Below are 19765 nucleotides of genomic sequence, written 5' to 3'. Positions count from 1 at the left end.
TTTTACTCTCACTGCAGAAGAAGCCTAAATTCACATTCTCTCCTCAAACCAGCATTCCTCGCCCACTGGCATGTTTACCATGTCTATTGCCAGAGCCACCTTTGTCCTACCCCACTGTCCTCATATCTAGTCAGTTTCCAGAGACTGTTCGTTTTCTTTCACTACACCTCATGTCTCCATTCCTCTCTGTTCCCGCCGCCACTGTACCAGCCCCAGTCCCCTGTCTCAAATGCTGGTGTCATTCAGCAGCCTCCCGGTGGGCCTCTCACTGTGCCCTCTGGCCACATGACCCGTTCTCCATCATCCAGGGGGTTGCCTTCTCCTGCTCCAGAACCTGCAACGGCTCTTTCCCAAATCGATACTTCTGTAGGCTCGCAAACACCTATACCACCTCGTAGCTACTGAGTTCCAAAACACACTCTGCTCTGGTCAGGCCGGGCCTTCCACCGTCCCAGGGATGTGCAAGCTTCGTCCCCATCCCCATTACATAGGATGCCTTTCCCTGTACCCACCCGAATCCTATCTAACCCACTAGGCCCTGCTTACATCTCACCTCTTGGAGTTACTTCGGCCCACCCAGGTCTCCCTGCTTCACTAAACTCTTACTGCACTTGTAGCATGAGCCACACAGAATGCACCTCGTGGTGCCAACCCCGGGTGAGATACAGTAGCACAGGCGTTACAAACTGGTTGGCTTAACATCCTAGGGAGTAGAAAGTGGATTCTATGGAAAGTAGAGATGTGGAGAGATCCAGGGGTCAGGGAATTAGAGGAAGGGGGGCAAGATGAGAGTAGCTGGGAAGCAATCTCACCTGTGTGGGTTCCCCTCGGTCCATTTTGTCCCCGGTTCCCAGCTGCCCATATCTGTTACTTCCCTGCATAAAGATTCGGCCAAATTCATCCACCAGGCCAAGGTGATTGTAGCCAAGAGCACAGAATAGGACCTAGGAGGTAAGGTAGAAAGGAGAAGTGGGCCTTCAGTCGTCTCCAGGGGAACTCTGAGCTCCAGTATCTCACAACTGCTAACCTGCCACACACAGCTGATCGCTTTTGGTCTTGCCCTCTAGGTCACCCCACTCCCTGGGTCCCTTGTCCCTCGCTGATCAATCATTTGATTCCTGCTCCTGTTTCAGACCTTCAGTACCTTGCGGGCCCCCTAAGGCCCCGCCCCCACTGGTCTGCCCCCAACCCCCCACCCCAGGATCCTACCTTGGCAGGCAGTGAGACCGGAAGTGGCATCTGCTGGTACGTGGGGTCAAAGGCTTCAAGGGTTCCAAAGAGATCACGATACACCCCTGGGGTATGCACCTCAAAATACACTCGCCCCTGGTCTGGGGGGTTTGGAGCCCTCAGCTCAGCAGCTCTGGGCACCCATTTCCTAGGGATCAGGCCCTACTTGGGATGAAAGATGTAAGATCTGGGGAGTCTCACACCCACTAGAAATGCACCAGCTATGATGTCTGGGAGCTTAAACACCTCTTTTGACTAGGATGCTCTACGGGTACCCCACAGAGCTGGAGTAAGGATAAGGGAGGGTTCTGTATCTGGAAGGTCTGTCCAAGGCTGGGGTCTGGAGAAGAAGGGAGGTGGCTCTTACCCGTAATGTAGAGAGTACTTCCCTGGTTGGAAGCCATGCAGGCCACACACAGGTGAGGGAGGTCATGGGACACCTTCCTCAAGGTCAGCTGACCTGTATAGGAGTGTGGCTGGTCCAGCTGGGCTTCATTCACTACCAAAGAGTAGATCTTTCCTTCCTCTGGGGGAGGGGGCGGGGAGGCAGACAATTGTGTGGGGGAGGGGACCCTCCAATAATCACATTAACCTCCCAAGAGACTCCCTAAGCCATACAGCATGAGACATTTGCTGCCCTAGAGTGGGGCTGGAAGGAAAAGGGTAGAGATGAAATAAGGGGGCAGTGACCTCAAGTATCCCAGCCTCCAGCCTTCACCACCGAAAATCAACCAGGGGAGCTCTTCAGTGTGAGGGATGAGTGCAGAGAAAACCGAGCAGTTGGATTTGGCGGAATCCAATTTGAGTGTTGGGAAGAATGATGTCTGGGGGTTCAGGGCCCTGCCTAGCATTAAGAAGTTCAGAAGCAGGGAATTCCCTGGCGGTCCAAAGCTTCCACTGCAGGGGTCCTGAAGAAGCTGCAGGAAACAGTTTGCAAACCACTGCTCTAAGCCTCACCTGTGAGGAGCAGCAGGGTCCGCTGGCTCTCCAGACCAACCAGCACCATCTGTTTGAAGCTCATGGCGCGGTGGAAGGTGATCTTGAAGACCCGCTGCCCGCTGGACTGCAGGTAGACCTCGACACAGTCGCAGGACTGGCTGTGGGCTGTGTCCACCACTCCCGGCTGCTCCCGAGTGGCCAACACATAGAGGTATTTACGGTAAATTGTGTCACCTCTCGGGTCCGAGGCAAACTGTAGGAAAAGACAAAGGTGTCCGGGATCTCCAGCCTTGCAGTGGGATGAGGCTGGGGCAGCTGGATCCTGGGGTGGGAGATGAGATACTTGGGTCCAGGGCTGGGAAAGGCAAACTTGGTTTCCAGTTCCTGGTATCGGAGGGTGGCTGTCCTAAGGATGCCACCTCAGGACTGGTGTGGGCCCTGGGTTCCCGGAAAAGAGGTGGGGTCTCAGCTGCTGGGGTCCTGGTACTCACATCCTTGGCTCCGTGACACAACACAACATAGCAGCAGGCCCGCTTCTGGCCAAGGGTGGAGGAGACCAGGGCATTTTTCAGGAAGAAGATGGTCCCCATGTAATCAAGAATGAAGATGTGGTCCTTGGTGGGCAAGAAGCGGCGGTAGCCATGGGCCAGCACAGGGGCTACACTCTTGCTGAGACAGCGGCGGCGGCCCCCAAATGCCTGGAAATACAGGCCCTTCGTGTCTGCAGAAGGGAAGGAGAGGGAGGTTTAAGGGGTCGGGGAGGCACAAGGGAGATGAAACAGAGCTTGGGAAAGCTAGATTTCTCAATGGATGGGTGTTTAGCTCCTCTCCATCCCCAGGCCTGGGGAAAGACCTCTTCCAAAGGGCACGTGGAAAGCTCAGAAGATATCTGAAATTATGCCCCATGTCTGAACTAAAGTTCTCTGCCCCACCTCAGCCCAGGGCCACACACATGCTTCTAAGTGAGCACTTCTTTGGTCCAAACTTGCATCAGAGACATCAAAGGAAATATAAGAATGCATAGAAAAGCAGAAAGAGGTGTGAAAAGGAATGACTGGGAAAGGCCAGTAACCCTTCCACACCCCTAGCTCTGGATCTGCTATCTGCATCTCCCTTCATCTCCGTTGTGTGAGACGAAGTTATTGGATAGGGGCTCCCTGGGAAGGGAGGGGACTAGAGCATATTTCTCAACCTGGGGGTGATTTTTGTCCCTCGGGGGACATTGGCTGTCAGAACTGGGGGAGGTGCTACTGGCCTCTAGTGGGTAGAGGCCAGGGATGTTGCTAAACATCCTACCATGCAAAGGACAGCACCTGACCCCTGCAAAGAATTATTTGGCTCAAAGTTTTAATAGTGACAATGTTGAAAAATCCTGGTTTAGAGGAGGGAAAGCTCCAGGTTTTGGGAGAGGAGGATATCTCAAGGTAAGATATGGAAGAGCTTGAATATGGTGGGCAACTTGGCAGGGATGCTAGGAATGGGGGCTCTGGGTGACAATGTCTGTCCGAGAGCAGCTTTAGAGACTTGGAGTAAGTCCTTGTTGGAGTATGTTTAAATCTAACAAGTTTCTTCCAGAGAAAGGGGCCCATTAGGCAATTTTATGGAGTAGGAGGGATCCCAGAATACGGTAGGACAGAAGCAGAGAGAACTAGAGGTTCCCGGGAAGGTGTACAGTTCAGAATCGCAGCTCTCTTCCAGGGCTGGACCCCAGAGCCCTGCTCTCGAAGTCGAGGACTGAGCCGGTGACAGATGCGTTTCCACACGCCCTCAGAGTCGCACACTTCGTGGAAGTAGTGGCAGGTCTGACCTAGAGAGACTACATCTCTGACTGGGAGGAATGAAATGATGTGCTCCACCTGTGGGGGCAGGAGGGGGAAAGCAGGGGTCATGGAGGCCCCTCAGCAGCCCCCAGTCCTTTATTCTCAGCACCAACCCGCGCCCCCAAGGACTCACCAGCTCTGGGGGGAACAACTGAATAGATATAGGGTTTCCTCTCCCCTTCTTCTCTTCACCCCCAGGCTCTGGGCCACATGAAGCGCAGCTCCGCTTCACCTACCCAAGGAGAAGAGGGTGCACAGGGGTTCCATGAGGGTCATGCCTCTTCCTTCTGTTAACTACTTATTAACCACTACCTTGGGGGCTCTGGGCTGTCAAATCCTCCCATCTTTCTCTCTAGGTCCGTGGGTTTACCCTTCCCTGTCTGCCTTGTTCCCTGTCCAACTTCTCCACATAACCCCTCCCCTGATCTCTGGCTGCCATCTTGCGGCCTTTGCTTCGCCCCCTGCCCCCTCACCCTGAGCCCCACCTCCGGTCTGCAGAGCCCGGTGACTTTTTGCAGCTTTCGTTTCTGGCTTCTCCTCACCATCCTGACTGCCCCCTCACTGCTCCTGCCCTCAAATCTCTGGGCCCCTTGGCCCCTTGTACTCAGCTCCCTGGCCTTTGTCCCTGCTGCCTTTCCCACACCATGCCCCCCCGCCTGGGCTTGGGGAACCTCTGGGGCCGCTTTGCCTCCTAGGCCCCTCCCCTATGTAGTCCGGGTCAGACAAACCTCTCTGTGACCTCACCACCCAGCCACTGTGACCTATTTCCCCCAACCTTGCCCGGGATTTTCTCTCTTAGCTCCTTGGTTCTAGCCCAGTTCTAGCCACCCAGTGGCTCATGGGATATGCACAGGACAGGAGCAATAAAGTGTGAACTACTGGTAGACGAGGCCTTTACTTTCAGGGAGTAGTAGGAGGTTTTTCCACTTGATACCCTTTTAGCACTAAGTGTAGAGAGACACTGGTGAATTCTTCACATCTCCGCAGTCCAGAGCCTCCAGGGAATTTGTAGCTCAAGGATATAAACTAAAAAAAAAAAAAGGTATAAACTCAGTTTGACAGGTGAGGGGGCAAGGTGACCCTGCTAATTAGACCATCTATCTCATGAAAACAGGCATCACATGAAAGTGGGCACAGCTGAGCACAGACTCAGGCAAAACACATCCAAAAGCAGACTGCTTTCCTGGGACAGTAACATGACTGCATGTATGAAGGGCAACCTCTTAAGGTGGAAGAAAGGGATGGATTTACTCTGAAAGCTTAGGTTATCTCCCGAAGTCTAAGCTATTAACTTACTCTTACGGCGGGGGTGGGGTGGGGGGGTGGGGGGGTGGGGAGAGGGATGACATGGGTGAGAAACAGCAGGAGCTGGGGCTGTGTCTGTCCACATAGGGGCAGAGGATCTACACCAATCCATCCAAGGGGTAGCTGGCTCTCCCATGAACTGAGGAATCCAGGCCTGGACAACCAGCCCTCAGCTGCATAGTATTACAGACTCATTTGTTTTCCGTGTTAGCTAAAAGACGGTCAACCATCCAATCAAACTCCCTTATTCAGAGGGACTAGTAAACAGCTCGTTTGGGACACGTAGGATGGAATTTTCATAATTCGATAAACGTTTCGGAATGTCAACGTGTGAGATGTGACTTATGGGAAAGAACCTTCAGCTATTTGTGGCTTGGCAACTATTAACCAATGAAGCGGATTATATTAGGTCCTATGCCACCTAACAGGATGCTAAGATCTCTCAGCAGACGGAGCGAGTATCTGCAGCTTCCTCTTGTAACTGGGTCCCGTTGATCCACTCCATTTCACCTCGGGAGGCAAAGAAGAGGGTACGAACAGTAAAAGTCCACCGCAAAAGCTGCTGCAGGGGGAAGCCTGGCTTCTAGTGTGAGCTGTCAGTAACCTGCTGTTTGCTCTGGACAGCTCATCGACTTCCCTCCGCCTCAGTTTCCTCATTTGTAAAACGGAGGACTTCTTCTAGGTGGGGTGGTCCCTTCTAGACTAACCCCCCAGGTCTGATCATCACAATTCCTGCCCAGGCGCGCTCCTTTGGGCAGGGGTGTAGGCCGGGCGGTATTTTCGAGGCTTTCCCGGTCTCCCTTAACCTTCCCTCGAGGCGTTGAAGCTGGGCCTTTCCAGCCCCTGGGAAGCCACAGGTCCGCCCGGACTCCGGAGATTGTCGCGGGGCCTCGGTCTCCGCAGCCAGGATGACATCCAAGGTCCCTTCGGCTGCAACGACCCCCTGTACACTAGCCTCAGGCATCACCTTGCCTCCCGCTCCCCCCATCCCTACGGTCACCCTGGCGCCCGCAAAGCTGGCTCGCTCCCTAACACGTCTAGCTCGCACACACTACTGCAATCCCTGCACTGCTTCCAGCCAGCCCAGCGTGCCGCACTCACATTCTTTACCTCTACCTCAAAGTTCTAGTTCACCCATCTCCTCCTGAGCGAAGGGACACACTTCTCGCCCATGCTATTGGTAGGTAGAGCAGTCCCTCAGAGAAGAGGCCGGGCCAGGTTCCCTCTGGAGGGTCTAATTGGCCTTCTTTACAGTCACTCGGCTGTATCTAGCTTGCGATTGGTTTTCGTTGGAAGAGGACAAGGGTTTGCGTTTCTCGGCCTCTATCCCTTCTAGTGGAGGGCCGACGTCCCCGCCTCCTGATTGGACCTGATTGGCTCCATCTCCACTCCTAAGATTTGTGATTGGATGCGGCTGCGCGGGGCGGGCCGGCCTGGAGAGTAGGCCGTTGGCGAGCACTCTATTCTAGTCCCCCTCCCTTCTCTCGCCTCTCTTCAGCGCCGGAGTCTCCACCCCGCCGGCGGGTTCTGATTAGCCACTTCCGACGCGTCTCGGGATCCCGATTGGTCCGTCGGGTCCCTGAGCCCGCTTCCTCCCCCTGGAAGCGACTACGGCGGCTCCGAGGAGGGGGAGGGGCAAGGAGGGACGGCCGGTCCCGTCAGTCAGGCAGCGGGAGCCGCCGGGAGCGGATGGCGGCGGCGGTAGCGGCCTCTCTCGCCGCCGGGGGTGAGGAGGCGGCGGCCACGACCTCCGTTCCAGGGTCTCCGGGTCTGCCCGGGAGCCGCAGTGCAGAGCGGGCTCTAGAGGAGGCCGTGGCCACCGGGACCCTGAACCTGTCTAACCGGCGTTTGAAGCACTTCCCCCGGGGCGCGGCCCGCAGCTACGACCTGTCAGACATCACCCAGGCTGGTGAGTGCACCCGGCTCCGAGCCCCGCCGGGACCCTCATTTGCATAGCCCCGCCCCTCGCTTGTTTCTTCCCGGGCCCGGGAGTCTGGCCCGCCCCATCACCTGGCCGTCGGAGTTCTAGATTCTGCTGATTTGCATAAGTCTGCCACCACCCCCTCCCCACCTTAAGAACTACTAGACAATGAGCGCTTTTCTGGTTTGCACGGAACGGTCAAGAATCTCTGGCCGAGCGTCGTGAGCGCCCGCCTACCCCGCCCCGCTTCTCTTTATTTGCATATCTGCGCACCTGTAGAATGGTCCTGCCCCTCACCTGCTTGGCTCATTTGCGTGATCTCTTCAACCTCAGTTCTGATCGTTCCATAAAGCAGCCCTCACGAGCCCCCCCCATGACTCCTTTCTCTTTCTCCACTTAGTCTCCAACTCTTTCCCCTGTTCCACCAAAGATAAGAGCAGCCCCAGGCCCCCGCTTCCATGCGTTTGCCCCTGACAGCCCCAAGTTTCTGTTTTCTTTGCTTGTAGTCCCGCCCCCTAAGGCCGCTGACTCTCTCCATTCTTCCCCCAGCCAGCCTGTGGGAAAAAAGCAAATCTCCCACCTCCCCCAACTCTTTTCTCCGCGAGCTCTTCCTCCTATTATCCCTGACTCCTTTATCTGCGACTCCTCCTCCTTCTTGCGTGTGTGAGGTCACTGTGGAGCCTGTGATCTCACAGAGACCCTAGAATTCCCATTTCAGTTTCTGCTTTCCCCACGGGGGAGGGACTTGAGGCAGCTGCTGAAAGGAGGGAAATCTTATCTCCCAGCTAGGAGTGCTGGGAAGCTAGAGACGGCCCAACTGTCCTTCCTAGTCCCCCACCCATAGGATCCCTCCACCCTGGTGTCTGTTGATGGTAGGGTGCAGGGACTCCACTGTGACGAGTGAGTCAGGCTCAGCTGCTCAGGAGGCAAACTCTGACCTTGGGCTGGCAGCTGGGGGGTGGGGATTGGAAGAGGGGTGGAGGACTGCATTCCCAAAGCCCCACCCCAGCCGAGCCCAGGGTGGGACTTGGGGCTGGATGAGAGTGTCCCCCTGATGCCACTGCCCTGGGACTGCACTGCCCCCCTAGCAGGTGCCTGCTCGCCTGCAAACACCCTAGTGGGCGCCGACGCACACTCTTTCCTCGACTGTTCTGGAGAGAACCAGTTGAAACCACTCCCGTTGTCTTGGGTTGCTAGGTAAACTCACTCGCCCACTCTTCGGCGAGTGAGTTCAGGGCAGCCTGAGTTCAGGGCAGCCGAGAGCCACTGCTGTCCCTCTCAGTCTCCCCGAGCCGCCTAACCCCCCAGCTCCAGACTGACCTCAGCAGCTGTGTGACACTTGCCGTCTGTTCCCTTTCCCCTCCCCCTTGCTTGTTTTTTGACAGAGACCAAATGTTATTCTTTACTTCCTTAGGGCTCTGTCTGTGTGAGTGGACTCCTGGGGAAAACTCCCAAGACCTCCCGGGCCCCCTCCCAGCTCCCACCCCCTCTCCGCCTCCTCCCCCAGCATTCCGGCTCAGGGTGCAGCCCGTTCTCCAGGGCAAGTGGGACAATCCCAACTTCCTGAGAACCTCTCTCTACCCTGCTCTCCACACAGGAATCCTCAGTCCTTTCAGGGCCCAGGTTCTAGGCCAGGTGGGTCTCTCTCGTCCAGAACTCTCTCCTCCGGCCCCTCTCCCCAAGCAGGGTGCCTGTAGCTTGGGGTGGAAAGAGGAAGTGACAGGAACCCAGTCTGTTGCCCATACCCTGCTCTCCACACTTCCTTGCCCTTCAACCCTGATGGACTAAAAACTTCAGCTCTGCTGACTGAATCTTGTGGAACCTCTCCTCCTGTTTCCGCAGCTCTTTCTGAACCAGCGTTTTCCTTGCACGTGTGCTGTGTGGAAGGTCCCTGCTGTCCCTTGGACTTGGTCCCCGGGCCCTGATAGTAGGATGAATCCTGAGGTGGGGGGAAGGGCTGCTCTCACAAAAGAGAAGTGCAGCTCATTCTCTCGCAGACCGCATCCTGTGCCTCCTGTGCACCGCTCCTCCAGCCCCGCTCCCTTCCGCTCACTCGCTCTGAGCTTTTGCCCCCGCTCCCTGGCCCGCCCCATCACAGCTTGCCCTCCACCCCCCTCATCCACATGCGCGTGCAGCACACACATTTGTGGATGCAGAGGAAGCGGGCAGGTGGAGGGGGAGGGCGGGAGGACTGCATCGCATCCTCCAACCCTCTCTGGAACTGTCTTCTCCTGTGACAGGTCTTTTTTCTGTGCACACCAGGGCTGGGAGCAGAGAGGGTTCTTGGGGCGTCAGGCTGTCGTCCGCCCTGGTAAACACAGGGCCCAGAGACAGAACCTGACAGGTTATTTCTACTTCATTTCCTGTCACAAGACTCATTTCCTTGGGGGATATACCCCCGCTTCCCCTCCCCTCGGCTTTTGCTTGCCCCTCCGTGGAGAGGGCCCTCTAAGAAGCTCACCCAAGCTCTGTTCCCTGGGACTTCCCCAGCAGGCCCTGGGCCCCTCCCAATACAGGCTGGGCAGAGGGAGCAGAGACCCGGGCTTGTAGCAGTCTAAGCAGTGAGAGCCTTCAGACTGGCAGGAACCCCGTACTGGACGCCTTGCACTGGTCTAGCAAGCCGCTGGTTGAGATAAAAGGATGCTAGTAGACTCTCCCGTCCTTTCCGCCCTGTCCACTCCTCGCCCGTGCCCAAGACTCGAGGCAAAGGAGCTGGTCTGAAGTCCGGGTCAGCAAGAGAGGAAGTAGAAGCAGGCCGTTGAGACTGTAAGAGGGCAGGAAGGAGGCCAGCTCTGAGGAAGGTGTGCCTGGGACTCCACCTCCCACCTCCAGCTTGGTCCATTTGCCTTTCTCTCCAGGTCCTTGGGAATCTGTGACTTCATAGTCCCTTGGACCTGGCTTGCTGATCCCAGGGGCTGGTGAAAAACCGGTGGCCAGTGTCAGGTCTCCAGAGCCAGGCTATGATAACCCTTGGTGGCCAGTGTCAGGTCTCCAGAGCCAGGCTATAATAACCCTTGGTGGAAAATAGGTAGAGGTTGGGAGACAGGGCGCCTAGGAGGGGTGAGCTTTCTAGGTCGTGTCCCCCAGGGGTTGTTCATATTCTTACCTTGAACCTCCCAGCCCATCACCTTGCTAGTTCCTTTGGAGCACCAACCTTCTCCTGTGACCTTTGCCTTCCACCTCTCCAGGCATCACAGAACAACAGAAACCACAAGAGTTATAGAATCCAGCCACCCTTACAGGATAGCCCTGCATTTGTGCGTTTGAAGATGGTGTTCATGGCTCGCCCCCTTCCCCCAAGTCTAGGCTTCTCCAGCCCAGAGACCCCAAGGCCTTTGCCTTCCCTTTGCCGCTCTGGCTACGCTTGGAATGGGCTCCAGGTTACGGAAGGCTTTCTTCTTGCTCCAGAGGGTCCAGGTTTATAGGTCTGATTCCTTGGCTCTGGGGAAGTTCAAGGTCTTCCTGTCCAGGGCTGGGTCTTTGCAAGCTCTCCGCTGACACTTGCTTCCCCTAGACCTGTCCCGGAACCGGTTCCCCGAGGTGCCAGAGGCAGCGTGCCAGCTGGTGTCCCTGGAGGGTCTGAGCCTCTACCACAATTGTCTGAGATGCCTGAACCCAGCCTTGGGGAATCTCACAGCTCTCACCTACCTCAACCTCAGGTAGGGAGGCAGGGCCACTGCAGGGTAGGGGGTGGTCCTTCTCGGCCCCAAGTACCAGTGAACAGCACCCTGAGTGACCCTCCCGGTGACCCTGAAAGGACAGCGCCATGCCTGGAGGGTGAGCCCACTGCCGTCCTCCCTCCCACAGCCGAAACCAGCTGTCATCGCTGCCGCCCTACATCTGCCAGCTGCCCCTGCGAGTACTCATTGTCAGCAACAACAAACTGGGGGCCCTACCTCCCGACATCAGCGCCCTGGGAAGCCTGCGGCAGCTCGTGAGGATGGGGAGCAGGGTGACAAGAGGGACTGATGAGCCAGGCACTAGGGACCTCTGGGGGGCGGGGGAGGGCAGGAAAAGGAGGGATGCACCCTAGGGGAAAAGCCGAGACTAAAGCAGGTGGCCAGGTCCAGGAGGTGGTTTCTGATGCTCGGGGTCTGTGGCTCCTTCCCTACTTCTTTCCTCATCCTAGGATGTGAGCAGCAATGAGTTGCCATCTCTCCCAGCGGAGCTGTGTGGCCTCCCTTCCCTGCGGGATCTCAATGTTCGGAGGAACCAGCTCAGCGCCCTGCCTGATGGTGAGGAAAAGGAAGCACTGGAGGGGTGTGAGGATGTGTGTGTGTCTGTGTGTGTGTCTGTGTCTGTGTATCTACCTTGGAGGAGTCACAGACAAGGAATCTTCAAGGAAAAATAATGCCTTAGTTGCCTAGGGTTTTGCAATGCATGAGACATGCTGTAAATTATTTTCTTTGCTCTTGACCAGCAGCCCTCTGAGGCTGGCAAAGCATGGGTTATTAGCCGTGCTTGACAAATCTGGGGAAGGGTACAGGAAGGGGAGTGGTGAGTGCATTGGCACCCTGTAGAATTTCACAGTCAAGAGGAGCCCTCAAGGTCACCCAGTGTTACCATTTAGCGCCCACGAAGCTCTCAAAACCTGAGTCAGGTGAGGTCCTGTGCTGCCTCCCCAGAGATTCTGAACCAGTGAGCTGGAGCTCAGGCAACCCCATTTTAATGGGCTAATTGTGATGCACCCGACACTTGATAGCCTTTGCTCCAAAGCAGGCACACCTTCCTTTATTCAGCCAACATTGTTGTGTGTGTGTGTTTCCTGTGTTTTAGGTGGGGAACAGGTAGATGTGAGTGATGTCACTCAGATCTGGGGCCAACTCTTAAGATTTAGTGGCTTAATGGGGAGAGACAAGCAGAGGGAAGCGCTAGAACAGGAAACTTAGCGCCGTAGGGGCTAGAGGGAGCCGTGTGGCTCTGCTCAGGGACCCGGGGAAGGCCTCAGTCAGCCCAGAGGTGCAGCAGGAGCTGACCTCTGAAGGAGAGTTCTCCATCCTTCTGCAACCCAGGCAGAAGCAACCCTGTGTGTAAAGCACGGAGGTCCAGCACAGACGTGGTTAGAAAGGCAAGCCAGGGCTAGGTGGGAAGGCTGGGGCCATGCTACCCATGGTTTTGAAGAACAAGAGAGGGGAGTCAGGTGGCCATCCATTTTCTCTAGGCTCCCCCCCACTCCTTCTTTCCTTCTAAGACAGTAGGGGTACAAATAAGCATTTGATCAGGGCTCTCTCTGGGCCATAAAAGAGACCCCAGCAAAATGCCCTGGGGGCCCAGAGGAAGGAGCAATAAATTCCAACCTAGTGTTTAGAAAGATTTCATAGAAGAAATGACCCTTAAGCTGAACCTTGAAAGATGCATGGACAGAAAAATGGGGTTCTCCTACCTGAGCAGACAGCATGTGGAGAGGCCCAGAACAAAGGGGGTGGAGGGTTGTCTGATGTGGTGTGAGGGTGGGCAGCGAGGTGCGAGACATGGGCGGAGCCAGATCATGAACTCCTTAACCAGGGAGGGGTGCTTGACCAGAGAGCAGTGATTTTTTCTTTTCTTTTCTTTTTTTTTTTGCTTTTTCCCCACACATGAACATTTATTAAACATTTTGAGTATTATACACAGTTTCTTTCTTTTACTTAGCAATTTTTGGCATTTTCCTGTCAGTACTTCATTGTTTTTAACTGCTGTAGATGTTACATTTTATAGACATATTGGTTAGTTATTTCTTATTAATCAACATTTGGGCTGTTTCCAAGTTTGAAAAAAAAAAGTTGCAACAAATACTCTTGGGTCCATTTCTTTGTTCAGGATTAATTTCTAGAAGTGGAAGTTCTGGGTCCAAACCCAGAATATTTTGAATTTTAATTGATGTTGCTAACTTACACTCTAAAAAGCTTGTACCAATTTATAAGGCAGAAAATGCTTTTTTTTTTTTTTTTTTGGATACATAATCTGAATCTTTGCTAACGTGTTGGGTAAAACATGTTTTAATTTTCATTTTTTAATTCTGTGAAGTTTAGTTTCTAACTTGCTAATTTTGGTTTCTAGCAATATTCATTCTCAATTTATTACCTCTTTGAATTTTTAATTTTAGCCATTATGCTTGATATTAGATTATTCTTTTTTGTAAAGAGCAGCCAATTCTTGTTCTGTCATTGTAACATCCCATGCAATGTTACTGAAGATCAGAAACAAAGTTTTTTAAGGTCTCAGACCTTCTCCTTTAACCACCAAAAAGGTAGTCTTGTACCTGCCTCTTTACTATCCCTGTGGAATATCCTGGATTTTTCAACTTATTGATTCCTGGTCTGAGTGAAGAGAATTTTTTTCAGAAGTGTGATATAAAGTAATTCATAGTCCCTCTTTTGATCTGATTCTAATAACTGAATGCTAGCTCTTCTGTTTATAATCCATTTCTGACCTTGCACCCATCTGCCTAGCTCCTAGCTCTATGGGCTCTGGTTTCAGCTCATGCTGCCAGGGCGCTCTCCCACTTCGGGCTGTCTTGGTAGACGTTCTGCCCTAGGCAGGTGCTGCTCACCTATTCTTGACTCTTGGTGGACATTCAGGAAGTTACAGCAAGAAATGTTTCACAGATGGTATCTGATACAGTCTAGTTAAGATTAATGGGGAATAAAAGTACTTTGCTTAGAAATAATTATCCACAGATCTAAAGTCAACAAAAGTCTATACAACAAAAAATACATAATTTTTTCGGGGGAAGGAGGAGGCTTGAAATAGATCAGAAAACACTTTCACGTTAATTGTTCTTTTCATATACTTCAAATTTGTACTTAATGCCTTTCTCCTCCTGGACATCAGAAGGAACACCTGGATATTCTGAGATAAGTTTATATTTTTCCAAATCAATTTCTGGAAAAAATGTGTCACTTTCAAATTCCTGCATGGTCCTTGTCACAAATACTCTAAGATGGCCTGGCTTGTTCATGGCTTCCTTATAAACAGAACTGCCTCCCACTATCCGGACCATGTCCACTTTATTTGTTAATTCTGGTCGCTCAGTAAGTTTTAAGGCATCATCCAGACTTCTGGCAAGAAAATGAGCTCCCTGTGGAGGTTCCGTGAGTTCTCTACTGAGAACTATATTAATTCTGTCCTTTAAAGGTCGATTCTTCTCTGGAATGGAGAACCAGGTTTTCCTACCCATAATCACCGAATTCTGTTTCCCTTCTACTGAAGAGGTTGTGGTCATTCTTTGGAAATACTTGTATTCGTTCCTGAGCGAGGGCCAGGGCAGGTCCCCGTTCTTGCTGATGCCCATGTTCTGGGACACAGTGATGATGCAGTTTAGCGGACGAACCATGATAGCGGCAGAAAACACTTCCGAGCTAGCATGTCACACTGACACGGGGATTACCTGCCAGCTTGGCGCGAAATTTTTCAGAGCAGTGATTTTTATTCTTATTCTGTGTCTCAGGGCACCACTAATCCAGCTGTGCCTTTCTGAGAAGTGGAGAAGGGTACCCTCTCCTGCGGGTGGGCCAGGGCTTGGCTAGTGGAGCGCTGTACGGTCGCAGCAGCCCCCTCTCCCCGTGCCTTTGTGCACGGTGCAGCCCGCTAACCCGCAGCAGCCCCGCCTGCAGATCCTGGAAGGCTTTTGAGCAACGCGGTGGCACAGCTTGGTTTGGGCCCTGTGACGGACACTTGAGAAGGAGGAAGTGGTGGTGGGGTGGGAGGACAAGGCGAGGGAAGCACGTGGGGTGGGCAGCAGCTGAAGTTGGTCTGAGCGGGAAGAGGAGCAGGGAGGTGGGTCCTGGGGAGTGCCCTCAGCCAACCAGGGCGGAGGCGCGGCGGCCCCAGGGGTGACCCACTAGCCAGAGCAGGGGGCAGAGGAAGTGAGCACAAGGCCCCGCGCCGGGGCATGCTTCTAACTCTTCCCTCACCCACCGCCAGAGCTGGGAGACCTTCCTCTTGTCCGCCTGGATTTCTCCTGTAACCGTGTCTCCCGCATCCCGGTCTCCTTCTGCCGCCTTAGGCACCTGCAGGTCATTTTGCTGGACAGCAACCCCCTGCAAAGCCCACCTGCACAGGTGAGGACGGGCCTGAGAATGGGCAGGAGTTGGGGGCATAGGTCCCTTTGGTAGCCAAGCAGGATCTGGGAGGCCCCCCTCTCTTCCCCTAACTACCCCCCATGCGCCTCCACATCTAGATCTGCCTGAAGGGGAAACTTCACATCTTCAAGTATTTGTCAACAGAGGCTGGGCGGCGCGGGGGGTCTGCACTGGGGGACCTGGCCCCTTCCCGCCCCCCGAGTTTCAGCCCCTGGTAAGTTTCAAGTGGGAAGGAAGGAAGCCCCTGGATACTTAAACCCCTTCCTAGCACCAGGGACCCCATGGTTTCTGGAGGGCGGATGACGGGGTTGCTGCCCAGAATGGAGCTGACCAGCTCTCCCTGGCTGGCCCCAGCCCCGCTGAGGACTTGTTTCCGGGACGTCGGTATGACGGAGGGCTGGACTCAGGCTTCCACAGCGTTGACAGTGGCAGCAAGAGGTGGTCTGGAAATGAGGTAAGGGCCTCCTTTCCAAGGATCATGGGGGATCTCAGCCCCAGGGGAGAACCTCTGAGCCGGGACCCTTCGCCTACTACCTCTGAAGCTCAGAGTGACTGGTGATGGCTGGAGTCCTCTTCCTTCGCTTGCCCAAGTGTCTCGCGGGGAAGGGCTGGCTCAGCAGCAGAGCCTGGGGCCCTGAACCCCATGGGCCCCGGGACTCCAGAGAGGCTGTCTCCTATCTCTGCATTTCTGCATTTACAGTCAACTGATGAATTTTCCGAGTTGTCGTTCCGGATCTCAGAGCTGGCCCGGGAGCCTCGGGGACCCAGGGAGCGGCGGGAGGATGGCTCTGGTGTGTAGTGGGGTCACGGGCTAGGGGCCGGGGGGCGGGGCATGGACGAGGGCCTAACGCCCGCATTGGCTCGCTGATGCGCACTGCTCTCTCTAGCTGACGGAGACCCTGAGCAGGTTGACTTCATCGACAGCCACGTCCCTGGGGAGGACGAAGAGCGAGGTGCTGGCGAGGTGAGGGGAGCCCGCGTCCGCCTGTCCATCCACCATGAGAGAGCTGGAGGAGGGGAGCCAGTGCAGGCTCGGGCAACCCCCTCAGCCCCTCTGCTGTTCTTTCTTCAGGAGCAGCGGCCACCAGAATCGAGCCCTGTGGCGGGGGATGGGGAGAGGGCACCAAGCAGCAGGTACCCGGAGCCACCTGAGGCGGCGCCTCCTCCCTTTACTTACTTCATCGCCCGCCCCCCTGTCCTCTCCTCCGGCCCGCTCCACCTCTCATCCTGCCTCTGCCCCGCAGGCGGGAGGAGCCGGCAGGGGAGGAGAGGCGGCGCCCAGACACCTTGCAGCTGTGGCAGGAGCGCGAGCGGCGGCAGCAGCAGCAGAGTGGAGTGTGGGGTTCCCCAAGGAAGGACAGGTGTGGGCGTGGGAGCAGCTGCCCTGGCGGTGAGGCCTCCTGAGCTTCCCTGCCTCTCGGGGTTGGCGGAGCCCCGCCTGGCACTGCTGACCCCACACCTTCATTTTCTAGTTTTCCGAAGCTGGGGGTCAGGGCTTCTGGCGGGGGTGCTGCCGCCTCGTCCGCTCAGGCCACCTACAAGTATGTGTCCTCCTGGACCCCGCCTCTCTCGGTCCTCGCCTTACACGCCCTTCCCCTGAGCATCCCCTCGATTCCCCTTCTGTCTCTCCTCAGCGGCAAGCCCAAGTCCAATGCCACCCAGCTGGGAGCTTCGGGGGGGCAGGGTGCTCCCACCCCCGCCTCCACCTCCCAGGAGCCCCTTCCTACAGCGGGACCAGGTGGGACGGCGGCGCTGGGAGGAGGGTGCGGGCCTGTGTAGGTGGGGGGGCGGGTTGAGACCTGGTGGCCTGAGGGAGGAGTAGGACACTGAGGGGATGCTTCTCCTGCCCCCTGGCTCCGGCCTCCAGCAACCGCACCTGCTCCCCGGCCACTCAGCTCCATTCAGAGACCAAACAGCTTCCTCTTCCGTTCTTCCTCTCAGAGCAGCTCAGGTGGGTCTTCCCTCCTCCCCAGTACTAACCCGGTGCTAATCCAGCACTAACCCCGGCGCTGGGGCCGTCCCTTCTGGCCTGGGAGTTCTCTGGTCAGTTGTCCCATTGTGTTGAAAATCCCACAAGCGCAGAGGCAGGTGATGTGGGTGCCAGACCCTGCGACCGGGCTGCAAAGTCGATGGTGCGTAGTGGAGGTGGCCCCACACCCTCCTCTCTCTCCAGGCCCTTCCTCACCGGACTCTGTCTTGAGACCTCGGCGATCCCCCCAGCTTTTGGACGAAAAGGAGGTGATGGCTCAGCTGCGCCAGGTATGAGAGGTGGGGTCTGCGTGGGTGGAGCCTGGGCTCCACGTGGTGCCTGGAGGTTCCCGGCTTCCCTCAGCAGCCTTTTTGCCTACCCTGGTACCTCCCCTGAGACGGAAGGGGCAGGAGGGCGTTCCCTGCTGACCCTGACCTCTCCCCCTCCTTCCCCTGCCTCCCAGGTGCTTGAGTCCCAGCTGCAGCGGCCCCTACCCGAGGACCTGGCAGAGGCTCTAGCCAATGGGGTCATCCTCTGTCAGCTGGCCAACCAGCTGCGGCCCCGCTCCGTGCCCTTCATTCACGTGCCCTCACCTGCTGTGGTCAGTTGGGGCCCAGGCAGGAAGTAGGGGTTGGGACGGGGCCTCCTGGGGCCTCCCCCTTACTCTCTTTTTCCTTTCTTACCCACCCCCAGCCAAAACTCAGTGCCCTCAAGTCTCGGAAGAATGTGGAGAGTTTCTTAGAAGCTTGTCGAAAAATGGGGGTGCCTGAGGTATGGGGGTGTGTTCTCAGGGGCCCAGGGCTGGTCTCTCCTATAAAGGGTGCAGTGTCCTGGGCTCAGCGGGGCACCCTGCATGGATGGCAGGGTTCCATTCACGGGGGTGTCTGCTTCTCAACAGGAAGCACATCCGCCAGCCCCTGTCCCGCATGTCTCCCCTGCATGCCTCCCTTCCTTGCACTCTGCATGTCGGCGTGGCTCTGGCCCTGGCACGTGAGGGCAGGGGGTGGGAAGGATTGTCCTGCTGCTGCTGCTGCTGACGTCCTTTGTCCTTGTCCATCTGTCCTACTCTCCCTTCCCAGGCTGACCTGTGCTCGCCCTCGGATCTCCTCCAGGGCACTGCCCAGGGGCTGTGGACCACCCTGGAGGCTGTGAAGCGGGCGGGGGGCAGGTCCCCCCCGCCCCTCTGGCCCCCCTCTGGTCTGGGAGGCTTCGTCCTCTTCTACGTGGTCCTCATGCTGCTGCTCTGTGTCGTCTACACTCGGCTCCTGGGTTCCTAGGACCTGACGTCACCCCTCCCCCTACCCCCTTGCCCTACTTCTATTTATAAGACTCCTGTGCAAACCCCCTTCCCCGCCGGTGGTGCCTTCAGCCCCTACCAAAGACACTAGTGAACCCCCCTCCCCTCATAAACACTGACCTCAGAGGCCCCACTCTGGTGCCCCCAGACCCTGGGTCCCCAGCCTCTGGCCACCCTCCTGTAGCCCCTCCCTTCTCAGTGCTGATGGTGCCTTTTAAGTCCTCTCCCTGCCCTGCCCTCTGCTTCCCTAGAGGGTGGGTCTTAACCTTCCTTCTTGCACCATCCCCCCCCCCAGCTGCTATAGGGGGCTAAATTATCTATATTTTGTAGAGAGAACTCTATATTTGTAGGGGATGCAGGGGCCCAGGCTGGGTCTCTGTCTCTTGTATAAATTGTACAGAGAGAGAGAGAGAGAGAGAGAGAGAGAGAGAGAGAGTGAGAGAGAGAGAGAGAGAGAGAGTGTGTGTGTGTGTGTGTGTGTGTGTGTGTGTGTGTGTGTGGTTGCGTGCGTCTGCTCCTGCTGTGCCGGGGGCCCATCCCTCCCTGGCCATGTCTCCTGGGCTCTATGTGCCAGCTTGCCTACTCCAGCATTTCCCTTTGGAAATGGCAGGTCTGTCCTTCCCTCTGAGCCTTGGCCCCCTGTGTCATCTCCCTTCTGTTATCCTCTGGCAGCTTCCTTGCATCTCATTTGTCCCCAAGCCATGTCCAGGGTGCCCTTGACCCTTGCCTGCTACATTCTGTCAGCTTCCTTTGCCCAGGCTCCTTTAGGGTGTCTCCCACCCTACAGCTGAGAGGAGGTGACAAGGAGAACTTAACCTGGGCCCCTCCCTGTAGGAGTCCCTGTGCCAGCCCCACCACATCCTGGAAGAGGAGGGGGCCCCGGGAAGGGGCCTCCCCTACATCGCTGCTGTCATCCATGCACTGCTGGAACGGCCTTAGGGGTTGAGGTCGGGGTGCAGGGGCCCGACCCGGCGGGAACCCCAGGAACAGAGAAGACAGCCACACCTGGGCTCTGCTCTCTAGCGAGGACTGGTGAGGGCGGCCTCGGGCCTGGCCCTGTGCCTCGGGCACCTGTCTGCCCGGGAGCTTGGAAGCAGGCTGGCCCAGCAAGGCGCGAGGCCGCCTCTGGGCGTGGTCGAGGGTATGGGATGGAAGACTGGGGGCTGGGTGTCGTGTCACGTGCAATAAACGGAAGCCGGAAGCCCTCTAGGTTGCCCCTTA

At 56.0% G+C, this 19765-nt stretch overlaps 3 protein-coding genes across 8 annotated transcripts in view; 1 reads left to right on the top strand and 2 right to left on the bottom strand.

Moving 5' to 3' along the window:
• FBXO24 (F-box protein 24) overlaps positions 1 to 4662 on the bottom strand; it is a 6999-nt gene extending 2337 nt beyond the window's left edge. Inside the window, exons 1-8 of one of the 3 annotated variants that reach the window (XM_067705737.1) lie at positions 4463 to 4662; positions 4123 to 4221; positions 3842 to 4025; positions 2661 to 2890; positions 2188 to 2422; positions 1598 to 1756; positions 1210 to 1331; positions 813 to 944 (exon numbers count right to left, since the gene is read on the bottom strand). In XM_067705737.1, the coding sequence (XP_067561838.1) occupies positions 813 to 944; positions 1210 to 1331; positions 1598 to 1756; positions 2188 to 2422; positions 2661 to 2890; positions 3842 to 4025; positions 4123 to 4221; positions 4463 to 4534 (1233 nt within the window). In that variant the 5' untranslated portion in view covers positions 4535 to 4662. Of the gene's footprint in view, positions 1 to 812; positions 945 to 1209; positions 1332 to 1597; positions 1757 to 2187; positions 2423 to 2660; positions 2891 to 3841; positions 4074 to 4122; positions 4222 to 4462 lie in introns of those variants that run through there. The other 2 variants (XM_067705736.1, XM_067705735.1) reach the window with 2 other exon arrangements.
• LRCH4 (leucine rich repeats and calponin homology domain containing 4) overlaps positions 1 to 19765 on the top strand; it is a 23709-nt gene extending 3944 nt beyond the window's left edge. The window contains exons 2-20 of one of the 4 annotated variants that reach the window (XM_067705730.1): positions 6793 to 7203; positions 10730 to 10874; positions 11023 to 11149; positions 11345 to 11450; positions 15121 to 15257; positions 15377 to 15492; positions 15633 to 15732; positions 15979 to 16069; positions 16166 to 16242; positions 16351 to 16412; positions 16523 to 16639; positions 16751 to 16819; positions 16913 to 17016; positions 17146 to 17229; positions 17452 to 17537; positions 17711 to 17848; positions 17941 to 18018; positions 18327 to 18938; positions 19001 to 19765. In XM_067705730.1, the coding sequence (XP_067561831.1) occupies positions 6984 to 7203; positions 10730 to 10874; positions 11023 to 11149; positions 11345 to 11450; positions 15121 to 15257; positions 15377 to 15492; positions 15633 to 15732; positions 15979 to 16069; positions 16166 to 16242; positions 16351 to 16412; positions 16523 to 16639; positions 16751 to 16819; positions 16913 to 17016; positions 17146 to 17229; positions 17452 to 17537; positions 17711 to 17848; positions 17941 to 18018; positions 18327 to 18524 (2055 nt within the window). In that variant the 5' untranslated portion in view covers positions 6793 to 6983 and the 3' untranslated portion in view covers positions 18525 to 18938; positions 19001 to 19765. Of the gene's footprint in view, positions 1 to 6792; positions 7204 to 10729; positions 10875 to 11022; positions 11150 to 11344; positions 11451 to 15120; positions 15258 to 15376; positions 15493 to 15632; positions 15733 to 15978; positions 16070 to 16165; positions 16243 to 16350; positions 16413 to 16522; positions 16669 to 16750; positions 16820 to 16912; positions 17017 to 17145; positions 17230 to 17451; positions 17538 to 17710; positions 17849 to 17940; positions 18019 to 18326; positions 18939 to 18990 lie in introns of those variants that run through there. The other 3 variants (XM_067705731.1, XM_067705732.1, XM_067705733.1) reach the window with 3 other exon arrangements.
• On the bottom strand, positions 13679 to 14581 carry LOC137206720 (dihydrofolate reductase-like). The gene has a single exon (XM_067705756.1). The coding sequence runs from the start codon at positions 14528 to 14530 to the stop codon at positions 13967 to 13969; it is 564 nt and encodes a 187-aa protein (XP_067561857.1). The 5' UTR covers positions 14531 to 14581; the 3' UTR covers positions 13679 to 13966.

Source organism: Pseudorca crassidens, chromosome 15, assembly GCF_039906515.1.
Source record: "Pseudorca crassidens isolate mPseCra1 chromosome 15, mPseCra1.hap1, whole genome shotgun sequence".
Lineage (NCBI taxonomy): Eukaryota > Metazoa > Chordata > Mammalia > Artiodactyla > Delphinidae > Pseudorca > Pseudorca crassidens.
The sequence above is the reverse complement of the archived record's forward strand: the minus strand, read 5'-3'. Positions and strand labels throughout refer to the sequence as shown.

Bases quoted from the DNA above. Each gene is read 5' to 3' on its own strand.
- LOC137206720 (XM_067705756.1), bottom strand. From the start codon at position 14,530: ATGGTTCGTCCGCTAAACTGCATCATCACTGTGTCCCAGAACATGGGC.